This window comes from Dermacentor albipictus, chromosome 1 (genome assembly GCF_038994185.2).
Source record: "Dermacentor albipictus isolate Rhodes 1998 colony chromosome 1, USDA_Dalb.pri_finalv2, whole genome shotgun sequence".
Classification (NCBI taxonomy): domain Eukaryota; kingdom Metazoa; phylum Arthropoda; class Arachnida; order Ixodida; family Ixodidae; genus Dermacentor; species Dermacentor albipictus.
This window is the reverse complement of record NC_091821.1, coordinates 348,564,362-348,576,876: the sequence shown is the minus strand read 5'-3', so window position 1 is coordinate 348,576,876 and position 12,515 is coordinate 348,564,362. Positions and strand designations below refer to the sequence as shown.

At 48.2% G+C, this 12,515-nt stretch overlaps 1 protein-coding gene across 3 annotated transcripts in view; it reads right to left on the bottom strand.

Moving 5' to 3' along the window:
* The window catches only part of tup (LIM1_Isl and LIM2_Isl domain-containing protein tup), a 166,155-nt gene that overhangs the window by 79,248 nt on the left and 74,392 nt on the right, over positions 1-12,515 (bottom strand). For all 3 annotated transcript variants that reach the window (XM_065424227.1, XM_065424148.2, XM_070531785.1), the window contains exon 3: positions 5,785-6,032. In XM_065424227.1, the coding sequence (XP_065280299.1) occupies positions 5,785-6,032 (248 nt within the window). The remainder of the gene's footprint in view (positions 1-5,784; positions 6,033-12,515) is intronic.

The window sequence follows — 12,515 nt, the reverse complement described above, 5'->3', positions numbered from 1 at the left end:
CAAGACATCGCGACTGTATATGTTCTAGGACTTCCGGCTGCAGAACGGCGCGCCTTTAATACGGCGACAATAACACAGTACTAACGAATCAAACTACCTCAAAAACCGGCATGTCCCGCAATTACGTCATTTTATAATTTATCCGCCCTACAAGCATGAGGATCTGATACGCGGCTGAGAAAGTCGTTTAGATATAGTTTCTGCTTCTTCCGACCTTCTTTGCTAATTCAAGGTGTCTGTGAGCGACGATGTAAGAGTTCCGTTACAATCAGTGGTATAAGAAGTTCCTGGTTTCGCTCAAAATTCGAAGCAGTGCCAGCGACAATATGCGTAATTTGATTTGTCTTGATTTGATTTGATTTACTTGTAATCCTGGCGCATATCAACCTTGACGGATTGGCCAAGAACCGGGTGGATTTAGGAGCAATGAATAGTGCGCATAGGACGAGACAGTAAAATTCAGACACACACAGTGCTCGTACTGTTCTTGTGTGTGTCTGAATTTTTCTGTCTCGTCCTCTGCGCCCTATTAATTGCTATTCGAATCATGCACCAACAAGCTCAAAAAGCTACGCTGCGTAATTAAGACACTAAGTGTTGTGAGTGAAAAGAACCGAAGCAAGGCAAGAGTTCGCAACTGCTATCGCTGTAATAACGCTTCTGGTGACAAGGACAGGTGGTGGTTTAGAATTTGTACGCGTTACATGTGAGACGCAAAAGCTAATTACCATCAAGAAACTGCCCCTAACCTTTCTGTATATTTTTATTCCCTGCGGCCACGATATAGGCACAATATATGTAGTCCACAGAAGCGCGTTAAGCCGACTCCTACTGTGGATAATGATGGTGATGATGATTTATTGGTATCCCCTTTGAAACGGGGCAGTCACAAGTAGCCACCTAGCCTGCTTGAGTTACTCATATATGCTATGTGCGCTTTTCATTCTAGTATTTCTGTATACATGTCTCTCATCTTTTTTTTTTCTCTTCCTCAAGACTTCTCTATCAACCTTGTACAGCTACCTATGCCTGTAATGGATCGGGTCGTATCAATCTCTTCCATGCTTTCTTCCACCAATACTCGAAACGTCTCTTGCTTTCTCGACAGCTGACAGTTTGATGCTTCCGTCCACGTTGAATCCAAGCGCTTCTGCAAGGTGCACATTACTTAAGGGTGGATCCCTTCGGATTCCATTAGGATGTGCTGAGTGGTTTCTGGATTTTTGCTGCAGCATACACATGCCTCATCTGGTTGCGAATAGTTGCTCCGGTATGTTTTCGTCCCTAGGCAACTAGCTCGAGCCTCAAATTGTAAGGCACTGCTCTTTGTGTTATCGTACAGAATTTCCATTCTAATTTCTTTCTTCTCATTCTTGTAAATCTCCATGGTCCTTTTTGTTTCCATTCATTGCATCCAATTCACTGTCTCTGTTTCTCTCACTTTCTTTCTGGTGACTCCTGGTTGTCTATTTACACTTTCACTTAGCCTGTACTTGGTTGTCAACCTTCTTGACCTCTTCCCCCATTCTGTATCCAAGCTTTTCAGGTACAGACATTTGTGCACTTTAGCTGCCCATTAATTTTCATCTATGTTCCTGAGTCTTTCTTGAAATTAATTTTGCTGTGCGCTTCTGTGACTTCAAAGCAGGCCCAGCCCAAGTCAGCGTGCACTGCCTCATTTGTGGTTCTTCCGTGGGCTCCCGAAGCCAACCGGCCTACTGATCTTTGTTTAACTTCCAGCCCCGACAAGATATTCGACTTTAAAAACAGAATGACATTTGCGATAGTTAGCGCTGGCACCATTACTTCTTTCCAGATTCCGCGCACTATCTCACATTTATTGTGGCCCCAAAGCGATCTAAGTTTCATTATTGCTGCAAATTCCGATTCACCTTTATTTTCCGATTATCTTGGTGGGTGCTTGAACAAGTCTTTCCTTGGTTTAGGAAGCTAGTAGCACTATGTCGTCTGCGTACATCATTGCGGCGACCTTCTGTTGCACCATTTGTCAATTACGCACGTATGATAAACCAAACCCTAATTCAATGTTTTCCAGTCGTCTTTCTATGTCCTTACCATAAAGCGCGAGTCACAATGGAAACAGAGGACACCCTCCCTTCGGTCCTTGATGCTTGAGAATACTCCATAACAATTCCCTGTATACCTTGTCGTATACGCTCCTTTAACATTTAGAGATCCTATCCATAAAGGTAAAATCCGAGCTACTGAAATATCTATGCACTGAGTTTGTACAAACATATTATCCTCTAAGCGTCTGCCTGGTGTGAACCCATTTTGTAGTTACCTCAGCATATACATGGGTTGCACGTGACGTCAGTTCCGGCTTGCAAATCGCGCGTGCGCCATCTTTGAGAACGACCGCGTCTGGACGCACGCTACCGCCTACCGCCGCGCCTGAGCTTAAGTTCTTTTTTGATGTCGTTCGGTTTATCTTTGCGACATGACGAAAGAAAATTTGCACGCGCTTTGTCCATCATACTCTGAAGAGCTCGTAGGACCGACTCGGGCACCTTACAGAGCGAAGATCGAAATGTGTGACGGCATCGACCCTTATGAACTGTGCATCGGCAAGGACGCTACGCCGAACGTCGACTTGCTGCCCACTGTGACGCAGGCCTCACGGGCTGCTTGCACACTGCAGCAGCATGTGGCTTGTTCTGCTGTCGCCGTTTACACCGCATATAACGCGCGGACGCAACCATAGTAGTGCGGTCATAACGGCCGTGGCCCAGCCGCAGACTCGGTGCCCAATCCGGATTTCCATCGTCCATCAAATTGGCAGGCTTCCCTTTAAAAGAACACACATGCAAATGCATTAACTGCACATGTACCGTGTATTAATTGCAATTTAAAGCGCACAGTTGGCAATCTACAGAGCTTTGACTAGCGCTTTCAGAAAAAGCTCGCGTGAACGCCGCGGGTAAACAAACAATTTTGGCAGCAGGAAAGAGAAGCGGCCAGGCGAGTTAGTGTTATAAATGGCGTAATCTGAAAATTCCTTTACCTTTGACGAAATGAAGACCGCAAACACGGACATACTTGTCATTCTTCAAGTCCTTTCTGTTTATTTTTGCCAGCCAAACGCTCCGGCGCTGCTCAGACAAGAGCCTCGTTCGTTCACACTGGTTCTTAATAACCGCGGGCAAACTAAACAGTCCGAAGTGTGGCTGCGCCTTGTCCTTGATAGCAGAAGAATCGCTTCTCGTTCTGCAGCCAAAAATGGCACAAATCGTCATCTTGAATCCGGAATTGTCGCTCTCCTACTACTGCAGAGTACACGACCCAGCACAATCTCCGCAGCAAGTGTTCTTAAACATGGCGGTTTCCGGTTTCCTGGCTTGCGGATGTGACGTTGGTGCAACCCATGTATATATATTTTTTTCACCCACTTCCAAAGTTCTAATTTTATGGCTTGCATTGTCAATCTACATAACACCGGCGTTACTGTATAACTGGCCCGTTCAGGCTCGTCCTATTCTTATCACCTTTGCATTCGTAGATGAGGTTCGTCTTGCGTTCACGCCATCCAACCAGAACTTTCTTCGTTTCAATCACTTACTCAATGACATCAGCTCAGCGGCACCACGACCCTGGCACCCGTGGCGCCGCCTACCGGGGACTACGACGCAGCGAACGTCGATGGCAGCAGCGCTGCACTCGTCGCCGAGTGCGCAGGAGGTCGGACGAGCAATTAATTCCCTCTTCCTCGCCGCGGGCCGCCCCCCGTCTTTAGCGAGTCTCGGTCGAAGGATCGGTTCCGTTGGCGACGGCGGTGTCTCCCCGCCCCGCCATTAGCTTAATTACCTCCCGCAGGACCTCAGCGCGCGTTGAGCGAAACGGGCGGGGACAGAGTTTTCTGCGCTTTCCCGAAGATTTCAGCACCGACTGCTTGACACCCCGATAGAGTCGCCCCAAAGCTCCCCATCTTGCGTAAGACATCCTCTTTATTTTCTTTTCTTGCATCGTTAGCGTGCGCCTAGCTTGCAAATATCAGGCACCTTAGTAATAAGGGAACACTTAAGGATATCTCGTAACGAACAAAGAAAACGGAAAGAACGATTTGTGCCTGCTTACATCCTCCCCACTGATCTCTGCAGGCCAGAAACGAAGTTGAAACGTAAAATCTACTCGTTTACGTTTACTTTTTTTTAAATGTCATGTTACGTTTGCGCGCTGCAGAACGTTTACCTTCAGCATAAAGTACCCTCACAATTACCTTCCTTGACGAACAAAGTAATGACATATTTTATGAGCACTGACGCGTCCGAAACAGCGGAGTATAATATGTGCTCACTGTCATTCGTTTACGTGACCGCACGTATACGCAAGCGCTATCAAGATATAGTGCCCCATGCTGTCAAGCGGGTCTCGAAAGGTCTGTAGCGTGGAGCTTATTTCAAAACAGCGTACACCGTTGGCATAGCTGAGCATGCGGCTCTATAAGAGGGCCGCCAAACTGTCGTTCACAAAGCTTTGGCTGTGTAAAATACTGCTACTTCAGACACAGCGTAACTCCTCATTGTTGGCCGCCTGTTCCTATATGCTGGAAAGCTATATGGAAAGCATATGCTGGCGGAAAGCTTTCTGTGTCAATGAATAGAAAGCTACGGAGGCAGAGCGTGCACAAGAGCGCTCCTGAAAAAAAAATTCCCGCGTTCTCAATGGCGTTATTTGAGGCCTAGGAAAAGAAAGGAAAAAGTCTTATTTATGCAGCAAAATAAGACAACGTACACCCCTGAGTGGTAAAGTTGACTTATTTTTCTGCTTTTCCGCACTTGCGCAAATACGAAACTTTCATAGATGGAAGCTACGCTGATTCAGCATCTCTGAATCAAAAGTTTTGCCCGTGTATCTTTCCCTTCATGGTTGCAGAAAGTTGGCCGCAAATATAGTTTCAGGTCTTGCCTTTTACTCATTGTAAAGCCAGATTTCACGCCATTTAAAAAACTAATGGGTCCTAGCAAATATTTTAAATGAGCGATTACGTGCATAGCTTCGTGGTGTGCATACTGTGCGAGGTGGAAGGCGCTATAACGCGGACTCGTGGCGAAATCGCTAGGAACTGCGAAACACTAGTACGCAGATATGGCACATCTTTCTTCAAAAAGATAACTGGGGGCTGCATTGAACGAGAAGAAGGGAAACAGAGAGGCTCGATTTTTCTCCATCATGACCGTGTAAAGCCAGCAGGCAATGAAGCCAAGGAAAGCATAGGAGTGGTCGAAATAGAAAATGTAGAAAACAATGACGAAAGTGCGAAGCTTGTGAGTTCCGTCCCCACCGACGACAAGTTACTTTTCGTCCACTTTCATTTCCCCTTTTTTTTCATTATTTTGTAAAATTAAATTTCAACAGCAGCTAATTGCATCTATGCTTTCCTTGGCTTCATTGCCTTCTGGCTTTATGTGGGGGCTACTACTTTAGTCAGCCTTAGAGCCCGATCCTCATCCCACCCCACGTTGTGGTTTCGCGCCGCTCTTACGGAATAACAGCAACAAAGTACGATGTGGAGAAGCGCACTTGTAATTAACGGAAAAGATATATATAGATATATGCAATTTGGTTACGAAACACAGTTCATTTTACTGCCCTTTTCCCCGTGCGCTGCACCGACTTTTTTTGCCTCAAGCATAAGCATAACCAGCCGTCTGGCGAGCACGCTTTGCGTTAACTCTCGATGCTTGTGAACAGCGTGCAATAATATCTATTGAGCACAATGCACTACACACATGACATATGAATCGAACTGGGTCGTGAACTCACGAGCGACGTGAATGCCGTTGGCGGGCGGGGCCCCGTGCGCGGAGGAGGCGAACTTGTCGAGCACGTCGTGGTCGGCGCGGCAGAAGAGGCCGTCCTCTCGCAGCGCGAACTCGTCTCCCGGCATGAGCTGTCGTTCGCAGGCCTGGCACCGGAAGCAGTTCAGGTGGTACACGTGCTGCCGGGCGCGCATCACGAAGTCCGTGCGGCAGAAACCCAGCCGGCACTTCGAGCACTTGGTGCCGAATAGCCTGCGTTGAGCGCGCGTGCAAACGTACGCTGCTGTAGGAGAGAACGCGAACCGTTACACTCCGCACTGATTAGTGACGGCTGTGCATGGCGGCGACAGAAAGATCGAGCGACAAGCAAAAACGGTCTACTCGCGCTTAAAGCACGTTTAACACTCAAACACTCCTTTCACTCTTTTGATGTGAGAAGATTTGATGTGAGAAGCAATGCAGCGAAGCACGACTGAATGGTCCGTGGACGACCACCGGTAAGGCACGACACGCCTACCATTATGACCGCACGGCTCTATGCACCTCAAACTGAAGATTTGCATAGTTCGTTCGACATCGCAAGTTGTCACGGCTCAAGTAGTTCAAAATTATTGATTATTGATCTAACTTTTGTTCAGAGGCGCACGTTAGCTCGACCGCATACTTTGACATGTCAGAGCCCGACCTTTCGCTCCGAGTAAACTGCGATGTTTCCTTACGAGTAGCAACTTTACCGCATTGCCCATTGATCAACATCGTACAGCTGTTCGCATTTCCTGTTCGCTCTTGGCCTTACTGCACACTCTCACAAGTCTGCTCGGGCGTCCGCTCGTTGCGGCCCTTGTCGTGACAAACAGCGAGTGTTTTGCATACATGCTCATCGACCCATGCACAACTCCTCTCGTGACCGTAAAGAAGCGACGCCTTTAGAACCGTTCTTCGATCGCGTGCTTTCCTTTTTCTTTTTCCCCCTCGGCGACAGACCATGAGATGTAAGCAAAGGCGCAGTTGACCGAGGGCAAACAGCCGCACGGGCTCAGTTGGCTTCCCAGTGAATTCAGTGCGGCCGAAAATGTCGCCGCCGCGATGGCGTGAGAGATCGGCAGCGCTTGTGCGTGCGCGCGGCACGGAAGGGCGTGACGGTGTGGCGGTGCCATCAGCGTGTGGCCGCAACACGTGTTTCCGCAGAGCGTCGGGTCGTTGCGCTTCTTCGTTGTTGGCTCACGCAACGCGCGAGGCGACAGATTCCGGTGATTGAGCTCCTCCTATACGCAGTCGCCTCACCTGTTTTGTCTCCCAGTAACGCAGTTATACGGCCCCGCAGAAATTACCAAGGGTGATTGCCTTTCAGGCCACTGAGCTGTCCCCGGGCTGCTAGCTTCCACGTGTGGAAACAGGCAGGCGGGGAAGAGGTATATCAGCCTGCTAATCTTCTTTTCACGGCAGTGAGCACAGCACTACTGTGAACATTTCCGTCTTATTTACTTCCTTTCTTTCTTTAGGTTGATCATTTTTAGCTTTTTGTTTTGTTTTTGAACCTTATAATGTACAACGAAGTCGCTAAGCAAGCTCGTTTTTGTTCCTTTATCATTTGCCTCGTGCTCACTTTCATACTTCTGGCTGCTCCTCGAGCTTGCAATACTACCGCAGCTCAAACAGGACGAGGGCCCGAGAAGCACAAGCTCGTCATCTAATTCGCATAACTACACACGACCGTGCGCGAGTACAGCGCCGCTATCGGTGTTTTTTTTTTTCTCTTTTCCTTTCTTTCTTTCTTTTTGCGAGCATCGCGGCAAACCTAAAGAACGTCCGCGGGATATCGCATTGTAAAAAATAGCAGTAAACAAAAAGATTCCGACGTCACAAGAATACAAGATCTCGAATTTCCACCGCGTGGTCTATTATAGGTGGTCCGCGCGACCTTCACACCGCCTCCGTATCGGACGAAAAGCCCGCAGCGAGCCATGCGAGCTTATACGCGTACACATTCGCCGGTGTGCGCGTGCCGCCCATGAAATAGAACCGAAGGAGCGAACGCCGTAGAGAAAAAAATAAAGAAAAAAAAACAGAAAAAGAAAAAGAGGGGGGAAAACACGGCAAGATTCCGCGCACATCTTCTTTGCCACAGGCCGCGCGATATTGGCATCAGACAGCACCCTCTCCCGCCACCTCTCTCTCGCTCCCCAGGCCCTGTCTTCATCTGCAGGCCAAGAGCGAAAGTAAACAAACCTTACTTCCGTTACCGTGGCCGCAGCCGATAACATGACACCGCACCGACCCTTACGAGAGCGTCGCCAGATATGGTTCGTCATCTCTTTTTTCTTATTTTCTCTCTCTTTCTTTCTCCCCCTTATGCGGACAGAACCAGTTCCTTGACGAGGGAATCGCCCGTCGAGATTGCGATCTCTTTAATTTGCCCCATATTCCATGTCACCATGCCCGGTCTCGTCGCGGGCGTCGTGGGCTCGGAGACACGTATACTTGATCAATAGCGCTCGCTTCGCAATAAGGAGCGCGCCGCGAGCGAATATATATATATATATGAATGAAGCGGCGACACAGCGCTGACATTGAAACGCGAGAATATCTGGGCATCTTCGGCTCGACTTATGATCGAAACGTGAAGAGAATCGATACGGGGCGTCGCATAGCGCTGGCGCATCTTTCTTCGCTATACAAACTCTTCACGCCGAGCACGTATTTTTATCGCGGTCCCATATTTCTTGTCGTTCGGTTCGTGAGACGCACACGGTGCCTTTTTGACGGAAACAACCGAGAGGGTGAGCTACGTGCCGCCTATTGGGGCAGTTTTCGATGATAGTACTTTGTCGTGCGTATGTGCATGTTGTGACTATCCAGAAAAAAAAATAAAGAAAGCAGCTGATTTGTCGCAACGGGCTTCTCGATAAAAGTTCAGCGCAAAAATCATAAGCGACAAACTACTACTTTCTAAACAGATAAATCAAATTCTTCGATGTCTTCTTGTAATCGCTCTGATTTTGATGTGTTCCGTCGCTCTGCTATAGAGAGTTCATGTATTCATGGGCAGCTTCACTAAAAAAGCTATGTGTCTGCACCCTCACACTTGTTCAAGCAGGAACCTGCTATCTATTGCTGTTTGTTTGTTTGTTTGTTTGTTGTGTACCAAATGTGAAGCGAGCACTACGTCTGCGCTGTATTGTTATGATGTCGAAGTTGCCACTTTAAGAGCAACAACAATAACAAGGACAATAAAAAAATATAATGACCTTCTGTAGTTTCTGATATAAAGAACGCTTTACACGCACATAAGAGGATGATAGTCCAGCTTCATTTCGAAAGAACTGTATATACCAACAAGCCATAAAGTTTGATCTTCCACCCATTAGCAACCATTGTAAACCCTCTACATCGAATGCAGCAAACATTTACTCTTACCACGATTGGCAAAACAAGGCTCAAACAATATATAGAATATTACAAAGCCATTAGGTTGAGATTACTGCACTTTACCAACTTATATCAAATTTTTTTACCACTAGTAACAGCAATATTTAGGCTTTGGACAGATATTAATTCATTAATTTGTTTGCCTTCAATGATTGCCGTGGACGTTACTCAAACAAATTCTATTTAATCCAATAATAATATTACTTATTTTATCTGCGTCCCATGTTCATGTAAAGTAGCTTGTAATGACCCCCTTGCACTTCCTTTCTACACGGGGGGTAAGAGGCATGAATCAACAGATCTTTAATTCTATGTGACAGCCCGATGCGTCAGCGGGTATAAGGAGGACAGATCAATGCTATAACTTTGACCCCACAAGCTAGTTTCGATGACAAAGTTTGACTTCGAGGATAGAAAGAACACTGCGTATACCACCTGCGATGGTACAGCCGGTCCTCGCGAACCTGTACTTTTTTTGTGTGTGTGCTAGTCCTGTGGTCCAGCGAGGTACGAACACTCCCATCGCAGGTATCTGATCCGAGCAGTTGTCCGTGCACGGTGCGAGAAGCGCATCGTAATATCACCGTTTGGTTTGTTAACTACTGTCCAATAATAATTAACTGTTTTCTATTTATGTGGTGTTTTCGCAACAACAGAGGCACACCGACATAACTAAGAGAGTCATTAAAACATTTCACTTGAACAGATCGTTCCCTCTGCGTATTAACAAATCCTCTGCTGTGTGGGCCAGTCACGCTCATTTAAAGTGCTTTGAATCATATAGTTTTCCTCGAGTCGCCATTAAAGTTCTCCAATAATTTGTCGTGGTATCTGAGACTTCACTTGCCCTGGTTCTTTTTTCTCTCTCTTTTCTAAGAATGGCCATATTATGCTGCATTCTATAGCCTTCGTTGAGCTTCGTCCGTAACTAAGCTCCCCTAATTAAATGCGCGCCCTCTGAGAACAGGCAGAACAGTTTAAGTGTTGTGACTGCTTTGCGTTTATAGTCAATGATTTCGGTCACTTTTGATCATATTTATTTGAGGTATTCAACAAATTTAAGTATTTTGTGAACGCTTTTAACATGCATGACGCTCAGATGTTATTTCCACATGGAATGAGGATTTCTAGACTACATAAAACACGTTCTTCAGAATATTTATTTATTTATTTACCGGATACTGCCGGCCTTAGTCTTAGGCCTTAGGCAGGAGTGGACAGTGCGATATACAAATGAACAAAACAAAAATTAACAGCAAAAATCATTACAAGAATTCAATACATTGCAAAAGACATATTCCCTGATCCGCACAAGCCGTACAGAGCATTCCAACGAAAAAAGCATTACAAAATTTCAATATATTGCCGCCAGCATTACGAGAAGACAAAGAAGACCGACATATCCCAACTGCGTAGCCGCCACACCGCGAGCGTCAAGCAAAGCACCGCAAGGCAACGCTCGGCCGGTGCTGACAGGCCGGTGGCTCGTACGCTAGAATCGGACGATTGGCACGCGACAGCAGGCGAGAAAGAGGAGGACGACGTTCGAAGGAGCGAAGCTCGAGGGACGTTTTTGTTGTTGTTGAGTGCTCAGTTGGTTTTTGTTGACGGGCACAGGTTCGCCCAGCATAAATCAGTTTTCGCAGAAGCGGCTGTTGTAACTGTTGGTTACATATCTGGTGGAGGTGCGGGGTATGATTCCAAGCCCCACACACGCAAGGGAAGGTAGCCCGGATCCCCGAAGTTTGGAACCAACAGAATTAACGCCTGTCCACCAACGCACGAGTCGCCGCATACGAGGTGAGGCCCCCGAGTTTGGTCCTCTCGCCGATTCACCAAGGGCAGCGGCGGCAGCCAGCCGAGGTACTAGTGCGATGGCTACTCAAATAACCCCTTCTCACGTCGTCGTTGACTCACCCCGGACGCCAGAATCCTTCCACGGAGACACATTTGAGGATGCCGAGGACTGGCTCGAAAACTTCGAGCGTGTCGCCAGGTGTAACGGTTGGGACGAGTCAAAGAAACTCCGGTATGTGTACTTCGCGCTGGAGGAATCTGCACGCACGTGGTTTCAGAACCACGAAGCGTCGCTATCATCGTGGAACGACTTCCGACGAGAGCTGCTAGCTACATACCCGAGCACGGACCGCCGAGAGAGGGCAGAAGCCGCTCTTCAGGCGAGGAACCAGCGGAACAACGAAAGTGTGACCATGTACATTGAAGACATGACCCACCTCTTCCGCCGAGCCGACCCAAACATGGCTGAGGACAAGAAATTGCGGCACCTAATGCGCGGTGTGAAACAGGAACTCTTTGCCGGCCTGGTTCGTAACCCGCCCCGCTCTGTAGCCGAATTTCGATCAGAGGCGACGACGATGGAGAAGACGCTGCAGCAGCGTGCGCGGCAGTACAACAGAGATGTATGCGTCGCATCATTTGTCGTTGGGTCAGGAGCCCTCCCCAACAACATGGACATCCTACGCGAAATGGTGAGGTCCGTCGTACGAGAAGACCTGCAGAAACTGCAGCTGGCCCAAAGCCCTCCTACGGTGTCCTCCCTTGCTGATGTTATACGTGAAGAAGTCCGGCAAGTAATTTGTGAGCCAGAGCCTCAGGTACGGCCCCACGCACAGCCAGAGCGTCAGCCGCGGATGTCGTACGCCCAAGCTTTACGTCAGGACCTGGGACGCGCCGACTTTGGACGAACGGCCACAATACCCCAGGTACTTCCTCGCAATGTGCAGCCCATGCCAGAAGGAAGCCCACGTAAAAGCGATGTGTGGCGCACTGCAGACCGGCGTCCCCTCTGCTATCACTGTGGAGAGGCTGGTCACCTATACCGGGAATGCCAGTATCGCCGAGTAGGACTGCGTGGCTTTTCTGTGAATGCACCTTGCCCTCGAAACGGTGAGCGCCCTTATGAGATTGAGGCATTTTTATCTACGCGCCAAACTGTTCGGAACACCCAGCAACATGAACATCGATCAGCAGCGCCTATGCGTTATAGGTCGCCCAGTCCGCGTCCCGCTTCCATTTCACCGAGGCGACGCTCCCAAAGTCCGCGACGGGAAAACTAGAGCCAGCGACCTGTGGAGGCAAGGCCGCTGACGCCCGGAACACCGAAGGCCCTCCATCGCCAATCCGACAAGACGACGGCAGTGACGAAACGACGGACAAGTGCAGTGATGACACCGTTACTTCCGAGTTGCGCGTCATCATCGACGACTTCGAAGTGACTGCATTGATAGACACTGGTGCGGACTATTCAGTTATTAGCAGTGTACTCGCCAGAAAATTGAAAAAGGT